General features: G+C 48.6%; 2 protein-coding genes across 3 annotated transcripts in view; both read right to left on the reverse strand.

Annotated features, from left to right (window-relative positions):
* Window positions 1-224: 224 nt before the first annotated feature.
* On the reverse strand, window positions 225-5656 carry TRIB1 (tribbles pseudokinase 1). Its single transcript, XM_075415570.1, has 3 exons — window positions 5242-5656; window positions 4544-4836; window positions 225-2470 (listed from the first exon to the last, which is right to left on the reverse strand). Exons 1-3 carry the CDS (start codon window positions 5542-5544, stop codon window positions 2002-2004), a joined length of 1065 nt encoding a protein of 354 aa, XP_075271685.1. The 5' UTR covers window positions 5545-5656; the 3' UTR covers window positions 225-2001.
* A 12663-nt stretch (window positions 5657-18319) lies between these two features.
* Window positions 18320-22977, reverse strand: part of NSMCE2 (NSE2 SUMO ligase component of SMC5/6 complex) — a 134384-nt gene continuing 129726 nt past the window's right edge. For both annotated transcript variants that reach the window (XM_075415572.1, XM_075415573.1), the window contains exons 6-8: window positions 22380-22480; window positions 21931-22037; window positions 18320-18682 (exon numbers count right to left, since the gene is read on the reverse strand). In XM_075415572.1, coding sequence (XP_075271687.1) covers window positions 18523-18682; window positions 21931-22037; window positions 22380-22480 — 368 coding nt within the window. In that variant the 3' untranslated portion in view covers window positions 18320-18522. The remainder of the gene's footprint in view (window positions 18683-21930; window positions 22038-22379; window positions 22481-22977) is intronic.

A 22977-nucleotide genomic window follows, 5' to 3' on the forward strand; every position in this document is an offset into this window, starting at 1 on the left:
AATAGGACACCTCGTTTCACGCAGCTCTGGGGACGTCTCAGGCCCTTTCCACCCCCTGTCCCATCCCCATGGGGGTTTAACCCCAGGGCTCAGGCACGATGGGGCACGCATGGGGACCATGGATGAGCTGATCCTCTCTGAGGCCAAACCTCATATTTCAGGTTAACCCAAACACACTCCAGCTGTGTTCCCCCCGAGACACCGCCAAGAAAAGGGAACAAACATTATGAAACCAAGTTTATTAAAACTTTCTACAAGTCAGACTTTATCATCCAGGTTTCCACATACATATACATATTTACAAGGTGGACGTAGTGTTTTTAGCTTTTCTGGCAGAGTTTTCTACCAATATATACAAATGTACTGTTTTTCATAGAAGGGTTAAACTGTATCACAGATACAAATGTCAAGCAATCATGAGAGGTTTAGTGCAACGGAGAGCTGTAGCGCCCTGCTCTTAATGCTCATGATTCTGTCAAGTTAGTATTGCCAACAATAATTCACATTAAATTGCTCTTCGACACTTCTTATTACGACAAACAAAGTACAACAAAACAAGAAAACAAAACCCCAAACAGTAAGGTATGTACAAAGTACACAGTCCATGAGGTATACATGGTATTCTCGCAACGCGTGGTGGGACTGCAGCTTGCCGGGGGTTAACCCGTGCAATGACTTCCCTCGAACTGTGCCGTGTGTCGGGGATGGGGACGCAAGCTGCCCAGCCCACGGCCATTTCGGAAGCCGCGCTCTCGCCTAAGGCGCATGGACATCTCTTTGCATAAGCCACTGGACACAAACGTGAAACGGAGCAGAAATTTTAGGCAGGACTAAGCTTTACTTACCCCCCAACCCAGGAAGCTAATGATTTAGATATATTCATTATCCACGCACATTGGAAAGACTATGAATAATCATGCAGGAAAAAAAAAAGGGAAAAAAAAAAACGTAGCCAGAGGTAAACAACATACCTGAATAATCAACTAAGGGCGTATGGAGATTTTACTCTTAAGACTAACTTTCTGGGGGGTGGAGGGCGGGAAGAGGAGAGGGGATGCGATGTTTTTAAGAGTTGAGCCTGTAGGAAAACACAACCGTGTTTACATGTACTGTACAAGATACCCCTCATCGTTTTCCAAGGGAAGGTGCCCCAGCCGATAGTGTTACGGTTTGGTAAACGGATATGTTTTGGCACTCGGAGCTAACAAGACCTGCTACTTCACAAGCTCGCTGAGGGCATAAAGTTACATAGGCTACACCATGGCAATGCGAGGCTTAAGTCTGTTTAAAATGCTTTCCCGGTCAGCGAATGGAATCGGAGGGGATCCGGCTGGGAGATCCACCGGTTGCTGCTTCGGAAAGAGCCACAGCAGTGATCTGTCCGGCGGGCGGATCCAGGAGCTTCGTGCCTCTGAAAGCAAGGTGGGCTGGAGGAGCGGCAGCGAGCAGGCGGCTGGCCGTGGCGGGCGAAGACCTCCTTCCTTCGTTAAAGTGCGCTTACAGTCAGAAAGCTACTTTGCAAGCCGGTGCGGCACGCCGAGTCGATTCCCCCCATTACCCATTTCTGTCAGATTTGCTCAGTTAGGGGCACGTCTCGTGCCCCCCACCCCCTAAGCATCGTGGCCAGGGCTCCGCACCCCCGTAGCCACCGCAGGAAAGCAGAAGGGGCTGCCGTTCTGTCTCGCACCTCTCCAGCCCTGAGACCCTGCAGCCAAGATGCGGCCAGTTCCACCAGTGGAGGACGTGGGAGGCAGGAGAAAAGCCCGTCGGCTCTGGCAAAGCCACACAGGTCCTCCGGGGCCGGCACGACAGACCTCGAAGCCAAGCAAGAGGATGAAACTCTGAGCACGCCCATCTACGGGTCACCGTTTGTTTTAAACAAGGTCACTTCTCCGACCATACTGGCACTTCGAAGACGCTGTTAAGTTTGCGAACGTGGAAAAACAAAACCCTGCGAAGATGCTGGAGTTGAGAACCGCCGAGGTTTTCGAGATTTCAGGGTTAGCAGAAGAAGGAACTAATATCGTCACTGTCTCCGTGGTATTCTGGAACAATTTGATCCGAAGTTCCCGTCTCCTGGTCTGTATATCCATGCTCCAAGACCGCCTCGAACCATGGGTGAAGCAAGATCTCTGGAGCAGTGAGTCTCTCAGAGGGCTCCCGCCGCAGGAGGCTGCGGATGAGGCATCGGGCTTTGGGGGAGACGTGGTCAGGAATACAGAACTGTCCGCGCCGGATTTTGGAAAACAGAGTGCTAGGGTCCGAGTCATGGAAGGGATAGCGTCCCACCAGCAGGGTGTAGAGCATCACTCCCAAACTCCACACGTCGGCTGATTTTCCGGAGTAAGTCCCGGTCGTGTTCAGGATCTCAGGGCTGACGTACGCTGGGCAGCCGTGCTTGTCTGAGAGCGCATCGTCTTCGCCTTTGATGATGTGCGTGTCTTCCAGGCTCTCCAGCCGCAGCTGAGTCCTAGGGAGAGCAGCAGAGGAAGCCACAGGTTAGAAGCAGCACCAGCCAGGGCACCGGCGAGCACAGCGAGCCCCCCGCCACACCATCCCCACACCCCTTCTCGCATCAGCACGAAGGAAAGGAGAGGAAACCACACTTCTCAGCTTGCAGCAGAGAATCTGCCCGGCCTCCTGGCCCCATGTAATGGAAGCGCAGCTCTATGCGTCGCGTAGGCGCTTCAGCGACGCCTGCTTCTGTTATTTACCGGGGATTTTAACAACGTGGAGGGCTCTTGAGGAACGCCAGCAAGTCGCCTTCTACCTACGCAGGTGGAGCTGCACCCACAGGGGGTCAATCGGCGGCAACGCACCCTACACGCCACTCTTCGCCGTTCAGGCTCTGAGCAAACGGCATCCAGCTGCCCGATTTTGCAAACCGCAAAGTCCGTCTCCCCACCGCACTTGCGGGAATCATCGACTCTCCTGAGCTTACAGTTTTATTTTTTAATTTTATATTTTAATTACTATCCTTTCCGCCCTTCCGGAGGGCACCACCACGCCTGCCACCTCCCGCGTGGAGACGGGTCCACCCCGACCTCCCGTTCGGGGGGAAAGGGGAGCTCGGCATCGGCGGGGCAGCCGCCGGCTCCCTGGCAGCGCTCAGCGGGCGCGGATGCCTCGGCCGCAGCCTGTCCTCAGCGTGACCTCGCCACATACCCATTGGTTCTGCAAACGGAAAATATGACTCAACGCGAACCGTGGGCCCGGGATTGGCTGCGGGAGCCCTGAAACTGCACCTGTGCCGGAGAGCCCGAGCCCGCCTGCCATTGCTTAACCCTCTTCTTGCCAAATGGGATGCACATGACACTCGCCTGTGCAACGCGCGATTTCCAAACGAGCGCGACCGTGTGCAATGTAACATTTCAACAAACGTTTCATCTCCTTATGGGCGGGAAAAGCTGCAATAGCTTCCTTCAAAGGAATTACTTTCTTTGCATGTCAACATGCGGTCGTTTCTGTTTAAGAGGGGCAGCGCTGGTTAATTTTCTTATCACCTTCTACAAACGATATCCTGAATAAGCGTTAGCCCAGTCGAGAAAATAAAAAAGCACTAAATGTGTTTTCTTCTGCTTCAGTAACTTCACCTCCAGTTTGATCAGATTAAGCACAACGCTATTACAGCTTTGACTTATTTTTTTAGCTTTCCACGGGATAAACAGCTAGTCAGAGTCAGTTTTGCTGAGTAAAAATGTGTTTCTGGCTCTGCCACACACGGTAAGGCACTCCAGGAGCAGCAAACACTCCAGGGAAATGCTGAATTATTTCCCTAACCTAAATTTAACAACTAGATCTCCTTCCTACAAACCTAGGCTTTAGGCTAAGTTTCACCAAAGCGCTTTCCTTCGGTGCAGGATTCCCAAAGCAATGTTTAACCGCGTCCCACCTTCCCTCCCGTGCATGCCCACATCCACGGGCACAGGGGGCACGGAAAGCACGGCCACGGGGAGCGGCGGAGGGATAAAAGCCTCGAAGGACACAGCCGGTCTTTTGTCAGGAGCGTAACGCTGATCACCGGGGGATCCCAGCGAGGAGACCCCTCCCGAGCACCCCTTTCCCGACCACAGCTCTGCCACGGGGCAGCAATCCCAGGCACGAGGAGGGACCAGAGCTCCGGCTCCTGGCACCCCCCGCTCCGCCGCCCCGGCCCAGCGCCTCAGCCTCCCTCCTCTCCTTCTCTCTGCCTCTCGTTCCTCGCACACTGAACGAGTGGCACACATGACATCTTCTGGCGCTAACGAGCATCCGAGCTATCGTCCCTTTGTCTACCAGCGGGTTTCACCGAACTTCTGATGAATGGGAGGAAGCTCCCAGAGAGCTTCCTCCCATTCATCAGTCAAGACCTCACGTCGAGTGAGCACGCACCGGTTAGATCCGCGACCCGCCCCACGCAGGTGACAGGGACCTGGTCAGGTCGCTCGCAGGTGATGCCCGGCTGACATGGCCGTTTCCACCCCCTGGGACGCCTTTCGCATCTCGGGACGTGGCATTCCTCCCTCCCCGCTCACCCCAGGGCTGGCCGGTGACAACCGCTTACCTTTCTTCATTAGAGAAGACAAATTTCCTGAGCTTGAGGTCCCCGAGTACGATGGCCGACTGGTGGCAGTGAGCTACGGCGGAGACGATCTGCTTGAACAGCCGGGCAGCCTCCTCCTCCCTCAGCCGCTTGCAGCTCCTCACGTAGGAGTGCATGTCCCCAAAGTCCTTCTCAAAGAACACATAGGCCTTGGTGTCCCCGAGGATGACTTCGACGACCCCGGTGATGTTTCTGTGCGACGGCAGCTGGATGTAAGGCCGGATCTTGTCCTGGTAGTGTTTGAGGGGGAACACCTGCGAAGGGGAAATTCAACCCAAATTTCGTTCTCAAGGGCGTCGAAGGCAGCCGCCGGCATCGCGACTCTCCCCAAGCAGTGACGGGGGAGCTGGAGGGGAGCCAGGGCTCGGGCGGGAGCGGCCGCCGAGACCCTTCCTGCTCGTCTCCCACCGAAAGCGAGCGGGGGGGGGGGGGGGGGGGGGCGGGGAGCAGAACCAACCGAACCGCGGTCCCCCAAAGCGAGCGGGGAAGGCGCTCCCAGCTAACCCGGAGCTGGGGCTTCCTCCCAGCTCGCGTCCGGGGCCCGGGCGGTTCTAACCGCGGGGGCAGCCGGAGGAGGCGAGGGTCGAGCGGTTCACGCCGAGGAGGGATCCCCCCGTCCCCCCCCGCCCAGATCCGCGGCCGCGCAGCTCCGCGCTCACCTTGCAGCGCAGCTCCCGCCCGGAGCCGACGCTCAGCGCCCTCGACACCTGCTCCCGCTCGGCCAGCGGCAGCAGCAGGTAGGAAGCGATCAGGCTGGGGCCCGGCGCTCCCCCGCCGGCGGGAGGAACCGGGGAGCAGGGCGAGGCGGGCGAGCCCAGGCAGTCCGGGGGTCCGCAGTCGGCGAGGCGAGGGGACTTGGCGGCCGGCGCTTCCTCGGCGGGGCCGTCGTGGAGGGGCTGGAGCCGCTTGGCCGGGGCGCTGCGGCAGCGGGCGGCCGGCAGGAGGGACGCGGGGCGGCTCATTGGAGCGGAGCTAGAGGCGGGAGGTGGGAGCCGGGCTCATCCCTTCGCTCCGACCGCCGGAACCTCCCCGGGCCGTGTCCACCATCTGCCGCCGACTCCGCGCTAAAGTAGTTGGAGGCTTTTAAAAAAAAAAAAAAAAAAAAATTAAAAAAAAAAAAAAGGAAAGCGAATCTCCTCCTCCGGGCCCTGACGCACGGGGAAATGGGAGGAGGGAGGCTCGGACACGCCTGCCCAGCTCCGCCTGCTGCCATCATCCGCGTTCCCGGTCCCCGGCTGCGTGACCCACCGGGGACCGGGGACGCGGCGAGGACCCCCCCTCCTAGCCGTGGTCCTCCAGCTCCCTTCCCAGGAGCTGCTCCTTCGTACCTTTGCCGTGGCTCCTCGCCAGCCCCGGTTCTGGCCTTTCGCTGATCGCTAATTAACCGTAATGGAGAGAAGGATGGGGGAGACCCTACAGCAGCCTGCCAGTAGCTGAAGGGGCCTGCGAGAAAGCAGGAGAGGGACTTTCGACAAGGGCATGGGGTGATAGGACAAGGGGTAATGCCTTCAGACTAAAAAAGGATAGATTTAGATATAAGAAAGAAATTCTTCACTCTGAGGGTGGTGACGCACTGGCCCAGGTTGCCCAGAGAAGCTGTGGCTGCCCCCTCCCTGGCAGTGTCCAAGGCCAGGTTGGATGGGGCTTTGAGCAACCTGGTCTATTGGAAGGTGTCCCTGCCCATGGCAGGGGGTTGGAACCAGATGATCTGTAAGATCCCCTCCAACCCACACCATTCTGTGATTCTCCCCAAGGTTCGCATCACGAAGCTGTTCTGTATTTGCTGCCGTTTGTTCACGAGCGTAGACTCAACGTGCACCATCAGAAATGCCTTGCACTGGGTGTTTCCCCGGTTAAAACTATCTGCTCTCCAGAAAAGGAATAGCATCGAGAGCAAGTAGCAGCCAGCAGCAGAAGTGACCTGTGAGGAGCAGAGAGCCCAGCTCTGCAGCCACCATCGGGCTCAGAAGCGTGGGTTTCAAGGAATAGTAAATAGATTTGCAGCCAGGACTGTTGGTGAACGGAAGAGAAATGAGAGAAAAGCAGACAACAAATCATCCCTGGAAAAAAATGCAGACAGCTGTAGTTTTGACAAGAGTGCTTCAGCAGGAAACTCTCCAGCTTTTCTGTTTACATATATGCAAATTTTCTGTAATTCAGTGCTGAGTCTTCCCTAATAATGCAGGGAGCCTGCGCTTTGTTACTCTGTAGGATCAGCTCCTCTCCCGTTGTGGTTTCCCCAGCCCTTGTCTGTTTAGGCAGCAGAGAGGGACTGGGACGGGCCCCCCCGCTCTGAAGCCGGCGATGCCGCGCGTGCAGGTATTCGCGCAGATTCCGGACAGATAACTGCGCCACAAACCCGTGCATGCCTTCAGCTACTTCTGGTGTATTTTAAGAAACACATGAATCTCTTGTGCGGGATGACTCATAGCATAGCAGTCCCATTAATGCATTTAAACATAAAATGCATATGCCATAAAGGGATATCCCAGGGCCTGCATTTTCCTTTTCTTTCTTTTTTTTTTTTTTCCCAGAAATACAATTCCATTAATGTCTGCAGATTGTTTCTCAGTGATTCACCACCGCTCTGAAAGCGAACTATTTTATTTCTTTCCTCTCATAGGTAAAGCATGCGGGAGTACCCGGCAGACCTTTGTACCTTTGTTTTACTTTTCCCTTCCTGGAAGTTTTCTGACTGGGATGCTGCTGCCGGGCGTATTTAGCTGGTAGGATGCTGGGCTGCTTCCCACATGTGAGACAGCGCGAGGCGGGGGGGTGTCAGGGCGTCTGGGGACAGGGGAAGGGTGTAGACACGTCAGAATAGCAATGGACTTACATAAACGTGCTCACAGGCGTTATTAGCGTGTAACAGCATCCCCCGTAGCTCGCTCAGACTGAGATGCAGCGTGAGCAGGAGTGAAGATGTCGGTGTAAAAACCAAGTGGTGCACCTGGGGTGCTCTGCAGGGACCTGTGGGCCTGCCCCTCTCTCAGCCCCTCTGCCGGCTCATGTCCCCGATGAGGAGAAGGCCCATAATGAGGATCCATTTGCACGCAGTGTTGGAAGCCGTATCCTTCACCTTCCCAGCCTCCCACCCATTTAAAGCCTCTCCGAGTCGGTGGCTGGTCACCCCGTGCTGCCCCGTGCCACCAGGGTGCTTGGCTGAGGCTCCGGGGTGTGAGGGGAGAGCGGAGCGCAGAGGTATGCACAGCATTGCACCCCATGGTCCTGCCACAGGCTGCTGGTGCCTGGGCAGCCTCTTCGCGCAGGGGTTCCCCAGGTTCCACGCTCTGGGGGGGTGTCCCTGCTGACTGGAGCACAGAAGCTGGGCCTGCAGTCCCCAAAGACTGGGAAAAAGATAAACCCTGGGCAATTTGTCCCAGCAGTGCGGGTGGGCGCCCTCCCCCAGCTGACTGTGCAGACCAAGCTTCAGAAGGTCAAGGGAGGTTCTCCTGCCCCTCTACTCTGCCCTGGTGAGGCCCCATCTGGAGTCCTGTGTCCATTTCTGGGCTCCCCAGTTCAAGAAAGATGAGGAGCTACTGGAGAGAGTCCAGCAGAGGGCTACGAGGATGGTGAGGGGACTGGAGCATCTCTCCTATGAGGAGAGACTGAGGGAGCTGGGCTTGTTCAGCCTGAAGAAGAGAAGGCTGCGAGGGGACCTAATAAATATCTCAAGGGTGGGTGTCAGGAGAATGGGGCCAGACTCTTGTCAGTGGTGCCCAGCGACAGGACAAGGAGCAACGGGCACAAACTGAAGCATAGGAAGTTCTGAATGTGAACATGAGGAAGAACTTCTTTATTCTGAGGGTGACGGAGCCCTGGAACAGGCTGCCCAGGGAGTACCCAAGCTTAAATCTCCCTGGTGCCAGGGCTTTGCAAAACGGGGGCAGTTCTGCGCAGCGGGAAACCTTCATTGCTTCTTTAAAATGCCTGGCTTGCTTTCAGGTACTCAAAGCACTAATGTCATGAATAAACATATAGTAGAAATTATTAACCGAATTAATAATGCTCACTACCTTATTCTCAGTCTTATGTTTTGGGTACAGATCATAAGAAAAGGTCTACATCCAGACTCCTCTCCATCCCCACCAAATTAATTGCAACATGCAGAGCAGAGAAGTGATCCCTACTTTGGCTTTTTTTTTTTTTTCTAATTTTGGCAAAAAAAAAGGGATGCCAAGGATGGCGTCTGATGACCTGCACGGCATGGTTCTTCTCAGACGGTTGGAACTTGTCCTCCTTACCCGTCTCCACCAGTGCTTGCATGCAAGCCCGGTTTGGTTATGAACCAGTGCAGAGAACAGGAGGAACTCCAGGGAGAGGCTGGTGAAGAGCAGAAGGACTGTTGCAGCAGTACTAGAAGGTTTTTGCAGAACATGGGTCTACCACACTTGCCATAGCAGTCTCTTGGTCATTGTAGGTTGCACCACAGGCTTTTAAGCTTTCAGGTATATCTCCTGCATTAGTCTCCTCCTGAAATCAAAAGCCACTGGAGGTCTTCCTTCTGCTCCCTGCACGAGCCTTCATTGTTCCATCTCCCCCTTCCCCCAAAAAAAGATTTTTTGGGTGCTACCTGCTTAGCATACGTGAGATGAATACTAACGTGAGATGAATACTAACATGACCGTCCTCAGCTGTGCCTGCGGTGAATTTGAGCCTGAATGGCTTTGCAGCCTTTCCAAATCAACCAATGCAGCGTTATGCATCTCCGCAGGGTAGCACTGTAAATCATGGTGGAGCACAGATCAGTGCAGAATTATACTTACAGGCCTAACTTTGGGAAAAAACATTGACTCTGTGGATAAGTCTTGCTGCCCAAGTGCCGGAAAAATGAACTGCTGTGAGCCAGCAAACTGTGAGGAGCCAAACATCCGGCCCTGGATGCTCCGACAGCATCCCAGTACCGTCAAGGTGGGGCAGGGATGGCCTTTGGGAGTCCAGATCAGTAGTCTGTGCTTGGCAAAGGACAGCGGTGTTCAGCAGGCACCTGCCGCATGCTAAGGAAGGCTGAGGAGCTCCCAGTCAAAGGACATTATAAAATCATTACGAAAAGTAGATCCTGCCTTGGAAAGGGATTGGTCAAAGCAAGCAGGACTGCTTGCTGCCTCCTGTCTTCCTGGAGCCCCGGCTGCTCAGCGAGGAGCTGGGGCTGGAGCAGAAAGGAGAACCTGTGGGATGCGTATCACAGATCTGGCACATGCCAGCAGCGGCGAGGGTCTTCCCCAGCACAGATTTGCCAGAGCTGTGGCAAGCTGAATGTTGCTCTTCATGTATTTCTTCTCTTTTTTAAAACAGACAAGTAGCACTATTGCATCTGCTAGACGAAGATTTAGGAATCCAGAATTTCTGGTGGTCAAGCATTGACATTCCCTTTTCCTGGCATGTTATTTTATTTAAGGGGATTTTCGCTATGTGGTATTCAGGCATCTACCTGTCTCGCCCTCAGCCAGTGCCTACACTCACCCGATCAGCTGCTTTTCCTTAGATGCTCACAGAATTATCTCCGCTGCTCCAGTTCGCTGACCCTTTATCTTTGTAACTAGAACAGCCAGAGGCAATGAGAATTGTGTAACCATCTCCCCACTTCCCAAGTGCTTGGGACAGGTCTGGTAAGTTTGATAATGCATCTCATGGGATACACAGAGTAAATCTCGATTAGATTAGGCCACTTATAAATAAACTGGCTGCTTACTATGGGAAGAAATTAAAAAGTAATTATTTTAGTTATTGGATGAGAGAGACGCAACACACAAATACTTCAGTTAATATTAAACTACCAGGCAAATGATGAAAAAAATTAAATAACTTTATTTTACAAGTTATCTCAAACCATGTAGTCGGATTTAAACTACAGCTAGATTGAAAGCCAGCAATTTAAAACCAGCAGGTCGTCCATAATCTACGAGTGTACAGAATCGCCCTGCACAGACAGGGCTCAAAGAGTAGTCGTGTGGCCAGGTGATAAAGAACTTAAAAGTAATGCTTTTTACAGCAGGAATGGCATCTGTGATAAACCCACAACCATCCTGAGACACTGTGGAACTCAGCGGCAGATCCGCCGCTGAGATACAAAGCACATGACGAGCACGTAGTGACATCAAAAGAAGTGCAATGCAATGGTGTTCAGATGTCTCCCCTCAAGCCCCCACGGAAGCTGCTCCGAGGGTTCCTGTTGCTAGGACCTCTAAATAATTCCCTTCTGATAAGCTAGCTGTTATCGAATGCAGGGAGTCCCATGAGCAGCACCTCCTGACTGTGTTCCGGTGCAGACTGAAGAGCATGAAGGCTTCTTCTGTTGCTTGAAAGACGTGTGAAGGTTCAGGTTTTAAACCTCAAATCCTGTTTTTACTTCAGAAGTTGATTGCACAAGCAGACAGTGAATGAGTGTCTCTCCATTTCCCTTGCGGTCAGAGAAGATCCTATTCACACTGAGTTTACAAGCCAGCACTTCCTTTGGTAAGCTTCCCATGCAATTCAATTCATGTGCGTGCTTTCAAGCTCTGTCTTCGGGTCCGGACTAACATCAGAACAAGCGAGTGAGGCGGGCTGTCTCCTCAGCCCACCACAGCATTTTCTGCAGCATTTTGAAATGATGAAGCACACAGTGTTTTCTGTACGTTGCTGCAGCCCTGTTAAGTCGCTGAGATTACTCCTGCATCAAGAGGCTAAGCACATACATGGGTATCTACTGTACGATGTACACGCATCCCAGATTTTTACTTGCTTAGCAATCAATCTAATCTTTTTACTTCTTATGGTTACTGGCTGGCAGCCTAGAATCCGCTGGCACCGCCTCATAGGATTCTCCTCTGAGCATTGCTGTGACCACGTCATGTGTTTGAAGTAACAGGTATTAACAGTAAGTATTTTATGACCAGAAAATAAGTCATTATTTATGGAAGACCTGGACTTTGCAGTCAGTACTAGTCTGTACTTGGAGCGAGGAGCCATCAGCTTAAGGCTCAGCTGCAGCAAGAGAAAGGAAGACCTGTCCTTGGCATATTCTAACCTTTTCCACTCCAGGAAGCCCCTTTCCTAGGTGCATCTTCTTCACTGTATAACAGAGCATTATCCATTCTGGAAATGTTCAGTTAATGGACCACACAGTACTCCAGGATCCATACGTGGAGATTTTTAGGGCAGGTGGAGATTAACATTCCCTTTAAACGGCAGCAGAAGTTAATCAAATTGCACAGTGAATTCTAAGCTAGTTTTGGCCACAACACTAGAGCTATTCTCGAGAAAAACGTCATGAGGTACTTGTGACCACAGGTAGGTAAGACCTTTGTCATCAGCCACTCATGAGGAAATATGAGTATGTCCAAGAGGACATTGTCTAAAATAAGGCAGTGTGTTGGCCTTGGCTGTTGAGTCATCGGTATCACTTCCTGCAGCCCCTGCGTTTGCTCGGGGTGTTTCTCAAGGGAGCACTGACTTAGCCTAGTCCTTTTGATTCTTCTAGAATGAATAAGATCACAGCTCCGGAGAAGTAATGATGAATATGTCCTTGATTCAGAGGAATGTGTGCTCCTTTTAGCACAAGTGTGCTAAATCTTCCATGAGATGCCTGCCTGATTAGTTTTTATCTTTACACGTCATGGCTCCACTGATTTGAAAACTTCAGTGTCTCTAGTTGTAAAATGGAGAATTCTGCTTCACAGGGAGAATCTATTGAAGTGGGAGAGCTGCTTTAATGGCTTGTGCCTCAGGGTACCACCGAAAAGTGTTGCATACAGCGCTCTCTTGCCTTTTCTTTATTTTAATGTTTGATTAGATGCTTCTTTAATCACTCAAAATACTACGTGGAACTTCTGTTCTCTGGCAGAGATGGAGTCTCACCAGGTTTCAGTGACAGACCCTCCTCAGCTACACTGAGGTTTGCTGCATTTGTAAAGCACCCCTTATGGAAAAGGAAAAAAAACCACCTCACCTCTCAGTTTCTTTCCTTAAATATTGTTGCAGAATTTCTGACGTCAAACAATGAGACACAAATTACCCTGTGAACTGTTAACATATGCCTGTTTACATATGATATCTTATAGCCAAAACAGATTAAGATTTGAAGGTTCAACTGCTGTTGAGTTTCCACTTCTGTGAATCATACAGATCAGCTTATTCATCACTGACACTTATTTTTGTTCTTTAACTCTTTCGTGCTACTTCCATCCAGAGCAGAGTTTATGGGAGGCATGGGACACACGGGAACAGAGAGGTCACAGCTGCATAACAAACCCCAAACTTTGCAAATGAAAGAGCAAAGAGCTGTCAGTAGCTGCAGCCACCCCAATGCATCAGCAGCAGTTTGCAGCTTCCACCAGGTCAGTTGACAGGCACAGAAGCCTTCCCCGGTTGCCGAGGCTAGTCTGCCCTTCCAGCTAGCAAAGTGCCAGCTGCAATTCATGCTGATTGCCAAGCCTGTAACTCAATCTCAGGAGGAAAATTACTTGAAAGAACCAACAAGAGAGAACCAGCCGTGAAAAATCAACAGGATGGCTCAACTTCCAGGTTCAGAGAAAAAAAATTCACTCATCGTACTAGGAATCCTTGGATGTTACGACGTAGTTTAAACTCAGAAATGCCAAGGGTTTTGGGGAGAACTTCACTGATTTCAGTTAATAACAGGCAGTTTTCTCTAGCACCTGAACCTTTACAGTGCCTCACTGATTTTGACGGGCTCATTTAAGTGCTCTCATCAGCAATCCCAACGTAAGCGCATGAAGTATTTGTCGTTTTCTGGATAGTACGGCTGTGGCCATACTTGAAAGGAGGTATCTCTGATAATAAAAGAAAGAGACCTACCTCTATTTAAATACACATGCCTCCTCACCTCCTGTGTGATTGTTCGTACAGCAAAGCAGGTAAGTGCTGCCAAAAGTCAGTGCGTTTCTTTCAGCTGGTGACTGAGAAGGGTTTCAGAATTTAGGCTGCACCTGTGCTTGCTGTTCAGGCTCTGATTCACTGACGCTGCCTAGCTCAGGCTAGCAAAGGAGGGAAGGACGCTCATGTATTTTGAGGCAGAAATGTGAACATTCAAAAATGCTTTTCTACTCAGAGTAGTGAGAAGTGAGTGCTTGACTATTTGTTCTCTTCTCATTTAAAGCATCGCTTCGGATTTGTTTGGTTTCTCTCCCAGCTGCCTCACCTTAAGCAGGCAGTTCACATCGTCTCCGTGTCAGCTAACCCACAGGTAACAGCTGGAGTGCAGCTCCCGCTAGGGCCATCAGCGCTGCTGTGGGTCAGGCCACTCTCTTTTACGTACGACAACAAGGTGTAACCAAGACAGCAATCTCCCTTACAGCATTACTCATTGGAACATGAGAGTAACGACCGTATTGGGAACTGTAGCTATCTAAGGGTATGCTGGTACAAACACCACACATAGAAAACCAAACCTGCCACCACCAGCTTGTCGGTACAAATTAGTCTGGGTATAATTTAGTATTTATGATGTTGTGTGTTATTGGAAGGCACACGCAAGCATCCAGACACTTACATGAACTAAATTTGAGGTGTGATGCTGCGGTCACATAAAATGTACATACATCTTTGCATCTGAAAAACTGGGAGACTGAGTACCACTGGGGATTGAATTGGATCCGTGAGGACAACACTCACGCACCTCCCTCAGAAACGGCAGAGATTGTTTAACTAACGCAAGTATCTGAGTGTCCTGCTTATAAAAGGCACTGGACTAAATTTAACCACAAACTTAAAGATGAAACAAAAAGCTATGAACAGTTTCGGACATTCCCTTTTTTTTTTGACGAATGCTACAGTTAACATCCTCCCTTGTGGTATTTAACTGAAAATTGGTGACCCATCTTAAAAACTATAGGTTTGAGACTTGCGGTGTCTTAAAAGGGACCTGATCTTTACACATAAAAATACCAACAAGAATACACTGCTCAACCACCCCCCCGTCGCTCTCAGCTATTTCAGCGGGGCTTCCACAGACGGAAGCACTCATGATCACTGCTCAGTTTTGAAAGATGGACCTTTGGGGTTAGATCACAATATGAAAATTACCCAGCTAGTTCCCATGAAGTGTTTTGAACACAAAAGCTCAGTATAAATAATAATGGTTCAGTTCCCTTTTTTAGCTATGAAACCAGCTTGCAGATTAATATTCTTCAATTGCAAAATAACAATATTTCAGTCATTTGCCCTCTTAAATGCAATTGGGGTTAATAATGGTCTATGAAAGCAAAGCTGTTGGCAAACAGTAACCCAGAGCGAAAAGTTCAGCATTTAGGTATCTTAGCTACATTTTACTGTAAAAGTCAGACTGTAAATTCAGAAAAATGACCTCGTAAATACCATCTAACCCACTAAGGATCCCAAAGCTCGAAGAAACCTGTATTCTCTGCTTCACAGATGCCAAGAAGTAATTGCCATTCGACCACCAAGGCAGCTCCTTTCACTTATGGCTATTTCTAATTCATGTATGTAGCGCCTTACCTGCTAGATGTGTTCAGATCAATTTAGGTCATAAATATGAAGTGTCACAAAGTTTAAGTCCATTTTTGGATCTGTGCCCAATTGCATAGATATCTGAAGCTTATGTGAAGTGAGATGAACTGCTTTCCAGTTCAAAGTATACGCTACGATGTATTTGTATTGCCTACAAATCAGTTATTGAAATAATTTTGTAAATAATTGTTGTCTCCTAACCTACAGTATTAAGGTAAAGCTCCCTGGGACTTCCAAACACAAAAGCCTGAAGTAAAAGCTTCTGAATCTCAAAAGAAAAGCGTAAGTTATGTCAGAGTGTTCAACAATTATAAGAACGATGTGAAAATTCTCAAAGGTGAGTGATAATTTTGGGTGTCCACACACAAGGTACAGATGTGCAGCCCTTCCTGCAAATTTAGCTCTATTAAAGTTTCTTGGGGTTTGTATTAAGACACGAACATGCTTCCAAGCAGGGTATGTGAGTTGGGTAAATCCTTGGTCAGAGTGCCCTGCTCCGAGTATTCCCAGCAGTTACAGAGACAGTAACAGAACTGTCTGCAGTATTGAGCAAAGCACTTGCTATTAGAGCTGTCCCTGAAGAATAGCCACGAGCAGGTCGAAAGCTTATGGGTAAGAATCAGAGAGAGAGGCAACAAAGGGAACCTAGTGGTTGGTGTCTACTACAGGCCGCCAGATCAAGAGGAGCTGATAGACAAAGCGTTCTTCCTCCAACTCCAGGAGGCCTCGTGCTTGCAGGCTCTCGTCCTACTGGGGGACTTCAACCACCCCGACATCTGCTGGAAAAGCAACACGGCAAGCTGTAGGGAATCCAGCAGGTTCCTAGAATGCATTGAGGACAACTTCTTAAGCCAGGTAATAAGCACCCCTACCCGAGGGGATGCGATACTAGACCTGGTGGTCACCAATGCGAGTGAGCTCGTTGGGGATGTCAAGATCGGAGGTAGCCTGGGCTGCAGTGACCACGCGCTGGTGGAACTAATGCTACTGAGGGAAATGGGAATAATGAAGAGCATAGTCAGGACCCTAAATTTTAGGAGGGCAAACTTCCAGCTCTTCAAGGAGACAGAAGAACTCCCTGGGAAACGGTCCTCAGGGACAGGGGAACAGAACAGAGCTGGCAGGTCTTTAAGGATGTATTCCACAGAGCGCAAGAGCTCTCGATCCCCAAGTGTAAGAAGTCGGGCAGAGAACGGAAGAGACCGGCATGGTGGAGGCAAGAGATGCTGGTCGAACTAAGGAAGAAGAGGTAACTGCACAGGCAGTGGAAGCAGGGACTGGCTTCCTGGGAAGAGTATAGGGAAGCTGCCCGGTTGTGTAGGGATGGGGTCAGGAAGGCCAAGGCACAGCTGGAGATGAACTTTGCAAGGGATGTGAAAAATAACAAGAAGGGCTTCTACAGGTATGTCAGCCGGAAAAAGATGGTCAAAGAAAGCGTACCCCCGCTCATGAGCGAGACGGGCGAACTGGCAACAGCAGATGAGGAGAAAGCTGAGGTACTCAACAATTTTTTTGCCTCAGTCTTCACTGGCAACCTCTCTCCTCACCCCTCCTGAGTCGGTGAATGGCATGAAGGAGACCAGGAGGGTAAAATCCCTCCAGCTGTAAGTGAAGACCAGGTTCAGGACCTCCTGCAGAACCTAAATGTACAGAAGTCCATGGGACCTGATGAGATGCATCCCAGAGTCCTGAGGGAACTGGCAGACGTAGTTGCCAAGCCACTCTCCATGATATTTGAAAAGTCATGGCAGTCAGGGGAAGTCCCCAGTGACTGGAAAAAGGGAAACATTGTGCCCCTTTTCAAAAAGGGTAGAAAGGAAGACCCTGGGAACCACCGACCTGTCAGCCTCACCTCTGTGCCTGGGAAGATCATGGAACAGATCCTTCTAGAAGATATGCTAAGGCACATGGAGGCCAGGGAGGTCATTCGAGACAGCCAGCATGGCTTCACCAAGGGCAAGTCCTGCCTCACCAACCTAGTGGCTTTCTATGATGGTGTAACAGGGGTGGACAAGGGAAAACCAATGGATGTCATCTGTCTGGATTTTTGTAAAGCCTTTGACACGGTCCCCCCACAACATCCTTCTCTCTAAATTGGAGAGCCATGGATTTGATGGGTGGACCGTTCGGTGGATAAGGAATTGGTTGAATGGTTGCAGCCAAAGGGTAGTGGTCAACAGCTCAATGTCCGGATGGAGACCAGTGACAAGTGGAGTCCCTCAGGGGTCCGTACTGGGACCGGTGCTGTTCAATATATTCATCGATGACATGGACTGCGACATCGAGTGTACCCTCAGCAAGTTTGCAGATGACACCAAGCTGAGTGGTACGGTTGAGACACCAGAAGGACGGGATGCCATCCAGAGGGACCTGGACAAGCTGGAGAGGTGGGCCTGTGTGAACCTCATGAGGTTCAACAAGGCCAAGTGCAAGGTCCTACACCTGGGTCGGGGTAATCCCCGGTATCAATACAGGCTGGGGGATGAAAGGATCGAGAGCAGCCCTGCTGAGAGGGACCTGGGGGTACTGATAGACAAAAGGCTGGACATGAGCCAGCAATGTGCGCTGGCAGCCCAGAGGGCCAACCGTGTCCTGGGCTGCATCAGGAGAAGCGTGGCCAGCAGGTCGAGAGAGGTGATTCTGCCCCTCTACTCTGCTCTGGTGAGACCTCACCTGGAGTACTGCATTCAGCTCTGGAGCCCTCAGCACAAGAAGGACATGGAACTGCTGGAGCGGGTCCAAAGGAGGGCTACAAAAATGATCCGAGGGCTGGAGCACCTCTCCTATGAGGACAGGCTGAGAGAGTTGGGCTTGTTCAGCCTGGAGAAGAGAAGGCTGCGGGGAGACCTGATTGCAGCCTTTCAGTACTTAAAGGGAGCCTATAGGAAAGATAGGGACAATCTTTTTAGCAGAGACAGCAGTGACAGGACGAGGGGTAATGGTTTTAAACTAAAACAGGGTAGGTTTATGCTGGATATAAGGAAGAAATTCTTTACAATGAGGGTTGTGAAACACTGGAACGGGTTGCCCAGAGAGGTAGTGGAGGCCCCATCCCTGGAAACATTGAAGACCAGGTTGGACAGGGCTCTGAGCAACCTGATCTAGTTAGCGGTGTCCCTGCTCGCTGCGGGGGGGTTGGACTAGATGACCTCTAGGGGTCCCTTCCAACACAAAACTTTCTATGATTCTATGATTCTATGATTCTATATGCCGGCAGAATCTGCATCTCTAATGTACAAAAAAAAATTAGCACACTGACAAGGAAGGTTAAGTGCTGCAAAACACATTTTATTTATCAAATGCAAGCTTTTAGAATTTCAGGAAGGTTAACTGGAATTCCTCGTATTTGACAGTTTAAAAAATGCTTTCAGTTACAGCTGAGTCCTTCAACTTTGCTTATAAATGAAACACTTTAAATAACAATCAGTTACACAACCTACTTACAATCAGCAGCTTATCTCACAAGACCTCTAATAACAAATTTTTTCTGTGGCAGCAGCGTATCCAGGTGACTTCTCCAGTGTTGACCAGCTTTGTTTATTGTGACTGTCAATCGCTCTTTTAAGTACTTCATCTGGCACAAGATCTGATCCTTTTACATCAGCATGGCTACAGCCAATTTTAGGGCATCTGTTAGAAAGAAAAGAGACTCCATTAAATAGGAAGAATTGTATTTGTCAGATATAGGCTTTTACATAACATCTGCTGATTTATTGTATTTATCTGGGATTCACACTCTCTGTCAGTTCCTTGTTACCTCTTTTCCTCTTCACCAGCTTTCTGTGGGGAAAAATAAATCCATTTATCTAAACTAATGGGAATCAACAGCTGAAGAAAGGAAGGAACACAGCAGGAGACAGAGCCTCTCACCTGTAGATCACTCTCTGTTTCACGTACACAAGCCACCTGCATCGGTAATGATACTCCCATTGCAAGGACATCTCTCTGTGCTGCCTCCTCTCTTTGCAGTCCTTTAGAAACTGCAGGTAACTACCTCTTACCTTACTAATCCACAGTGGAATAGTACAATCTTCACTGATAGATAAATACAGAAATTAATTTCTAGGGGAACAGACAAAAGAGAATGAGACTTGCAAAGGCTGACTGGTGAATCAGTGGACTTTCTAGCTGGTGTAAAAATTTACCTGTCCTTTTATGAACTGAGAAAGCACAGAAAGGAGAGATGGGGTCAAACAAACAGCCTCTAAATGACAATCAAATAGAAAATGTCTTGCAACTACTTGAAACAGCCAGATAAAGACAGCAGGGTGAAAGATACTCAGGGACGAAAGGTCATTTTCCTTTGGCAGTGGCCCAAACATGCACAGATGGTACCTGCAGTCAGAAATAACACTTCTCTTGAATTTTTCCTCTATTAGAAGTAACTCTTGTCTGAGGCGCTGCACTTGTTTACCCTCAGTACTCACAGCTTTTATTCCAGATTTGTCCACAACTTATTGTGTTTGTCATGGATAAGTCACTTAATTGCTCTGTGCCTCAGTTTTCTCATTTATCATCTTATTAGAGCAATAGCTTGCCAGATTAATGAATAACAAGTGCTCAGAAAGCTTGCCACGTTTCCTGTAGGCATAAAGGATTACTATGTCCTTCCAGGCAGCGGAAAATAGTGAGCAAACCGAGACACGTAAGAGTTGCCTAAAGGAATCTATTGAGTCTATCAGCACAAACCCGGTGGCTGTGCCTACGTCAGCTGAAGGGCTGACATCCAGCCAGCGCACTGCCAAGTGCACCGAAGGGATCTCGCGGATTCCAACTGGAAAGTACATGTGAGGAAACAGCCACTTCTGTAACTCCAGAATGAGCAACGGCTTTGATTTCAGAGTCAGGGTAGAGAGGATCCCCCTAACCACGACGCTGCTCTATCAAGATATCTGCTTCCACTTGAACAGTGCTGGCAGGAGCGCAGTGAAGTGCCCACGCGAAGGGGGTACTCAAATGGGGAACCTGTCGCACCAGCTGGCCTCTCTTCCCACCACAGCAGACTACCGTTTTTCAAAACTGGCTGCTTTTTCACAAGAAAGGTTAAAATTACAGCAGATCGGTGAGATTGGGCAGAGAAAACCAAGCAGTCTGTCTTCACTTAGTTACAGAGAAGCCGAGTTATTGCTGTGCTTGTGCGTTTCTAGCATACCGGAGAAACTACTGCAAAAATAGTACAGCTGCAAGCTAAAAGCTCAAAATTGAGAACTGCCAGGATTCAGACTGCACAAATAACTTCATTTTGGGTATAAGGTAGCTTTTAAAGCCAAATGTTGTACAGCTTACTTGATTTTCTTTATATTTTCTCCAAGTCTTTAATTTCTTAAAATGTAAAATAAAAATTCAATCATGTGACCTTATTAGTTTTTCAGCAGTGCTGAAACTTTTGATTCACCACAACAGTCTCTACTACCATGACATTTTCCTGATGAATTTAACAACGCAGAGAATTATTTAGATACAAACACCCTAACTTCAGTTCTGTATTGCAGAAGGTATTTTTGTTGGGGTTTTGGGCTGTTGAGCACATGCTTCCTAGCCTGTCCCTATCCTCCAGAGTACTCGCTTTCTTCTTTACAACTTGTGAGTTATTTCCCAACTCCTGTTCATTTTTCCAGCCAAGTTTCTGTCCATCCACATTACTGGTTTTGTTGTTGTTCCCAGTAAATTGCACCCACTCCACTTTTTCTCCCTAAAGCTCATAACAGAGGCAAGGTAATTCTGTCTTGTTCTTCCAGCTGCCTTGATACAAAGGTAGTGGCTGGACATCCCAATCTGTGCTTGACTGCATAGCAGTGCTTTCCCGTAGCCAGGAAGGAGCCTGGAATAAAAAGTTCCTCTCCACCTTCGTATCCCCATGGCAGAGTATGTAGAGTCTAACGGAAACGCAAGAGCAACGGACGGAGGAAGTAAGCTGCCTGTGGCATTATCTTTGGGGAAATCAAGTTGCTAGTCTCTGACAGACCTTCCTGAGCCGCTGCGAACTGCACATTTATTAAAAAGGCCACACAACTGGTAAGTTTCCATGAGGTCATCAACCCCAAAGCATAAGGCTCTAGCATATATGGTGTAAAAACAAATATGAAATTAATGACGAAATGATATGTCCTCTACGCTTGCTCTAAAAAGTGTTTGAGCCCCTTTTCTTCTCTTTTCTTTTTTTTTTTTTTTGAATCAAAACCATCCTAAATTTGGAACTTACCGGGGAGAATTTCAGGTTTAAAAATTCAACAAACATCTTTTCATTCAAAAAAAATGTCCTGTGTGGAAAATGGCAGGCTGCTTTAATGATATAAAGTAAGAATTATTTAATTGCATCGTAGCAGGAACTGCACAATCCTGTCTAATCATTCCTAAAGCTCTGTCTGATCATTCCTAAACTCTGTACCACCTAAAAAGTGGTGTTTTACTATTTGTTACTTTAACATTCATTTAAGTGTTTGAATATTTCTCAGTTGTTTTGGAATATAACTGCAAAAGAAGGTGCACAGAGGAGACGGGTTTTGTTTTTTTTTCATTAACTTCAGGGCTTGCTCAATAATCAGAAAGAACAAAATGAGCAACTAAATTTTAGGAAGCTGAAGCTTCTCTTTATTGTTCCTGGCTATATGGAATGTCTTTGCTTCTGTTGTGCAGGTACCAGGAGTAGCTGTAACTTTCCCATGTACTTCCTGAGTATTTCCTTACACACTGTTTTCATTAAAAAGAAAAGCTCCTTCACGTGTACAGTACTAATGAAGAGACTGTGACTTGGGCAGACGCTGAAGGATTACTTCCTGCAGCCTTGCCAATCCAAATACATTTCCTAGAACAAGCGGAGTAAAATTCCACTTACACAGCAAAGCAAATAGCTTTTCCACACATTCTTGTTAGCTTACCGGACTTTTTTCTTTTGCTGCTTTCGAGTCTGGATAATTTTTAGAATGGCATCTTCTTCATAAGTATGTCCACAGATTTTGTTTCGAACTGGCCTCTTCATTTCCATCTGTAAACAATAAGGTTTGATTTAAAGGAACTGATAATGCCCATGAAAATGCTTCTTTTTATGTAAAAATATGAAAATGCTTCTTTTTTACTTAAAACAGCAGAAAGTGTGTTTGCCAGTCGTACACGGCATTCCACTGAAATTAAGGGGTCAGGTCCGGCATGGCAAACTGCATCCCTACTTACATGGACTTTTTCCCCAAGCAATGTTGCTCTTCTCTGATAATACTTATAATATGCACTGCCTGATTTTTAACAAGTATTGCAGGTTTGTAATAAACAATCCAATGGAGGATACGAAATATCTATTTCCCAAGCGATTAGAGTAGCAGCAATAGCATACCTGTGTAATGGGACAAATAAAGTTCATCTGACTCTGAGTCACGGCTATATCTTCATCGATTTGTTCAATGGCCTCATTTTCATTATCTGATCGATAACAAACTGTAAGGGGAAACAAGACAATTTTCATTTAATATTTAATATAGATAGCAAATACTTAAAATAAGCAAATAAAATCTAGCATTTGTCAAGCATTATCTCACAATGGTATCTAAGATGCTACAACATATTTCTGTACCGCTCCCTGAACAAGATACTGCAAAAAATACTGTACTGTAGTCTCTGCTAGAGAATGTGCATTTTTAAATAGTAACCACTTGTGTGTGTGTGGCTATTTATAGCCAACGCTAGAAAGGAGGGCTGGGAAGAAAAGCAAGCTGCCCTGAATATATGCAAAGCCTTTGGTTTTCCCTGTTCTAGTTCATCGAAAAACAGCAACATGCAGATGAGTCCCCAAAATCTAACAAAGGATGAGCTGGAGCTTTAGCAGATTTGGCAGTCCTACCCTGAAGATCAGTTTGAGTTTGAATGTCATAAATGGGCTTTCTATACAGCCTGTATACACAGTATGTACTTTAAAAGGAATTTGTACTATTTAT

This window comes from Opisthocomus hoazin, chromosome 3, assembly GCF_030867145.1.
Source record: "Opisthocomus hoazin isolate bOpiHoa1 chromosome 3, bOpiHoa1.hap1, whole genome shotgun sequence".
In the NCBI taxonomy this organism is placed as follows: domain Eukaryota; kingdom Metazoa; phylum Chordata; class Aves; order Opisthocomiformes; family Opisthocomidae; genus Opisthocomus; species Opisthocomus hoazin.

Coding starts and splice junctions, on each gene's coding strand:
- TRIB1 (XM_075415570.1), bottom strand. CDS start 5,544: ATGAGCCGCCCCGCGTCCCTCCTGCCGGCCGCCCGCTGCCGCAGCGCC. Junction 4,837..5,241: donor GGCGGGAGCTGCGCTGCAAG/GTGAGCGCGGAG, acceptor TCCCCTTCGCAG/GTGTTCCCCCTCAAACACTA. Junction 2,471..4,543: donor GTCTTCTCTAATGAAGAAAG/GTAAGCGGTTGT, acceptor TGCTCTCCCTAG/GACTCAGCTGCGGCTGGAGA.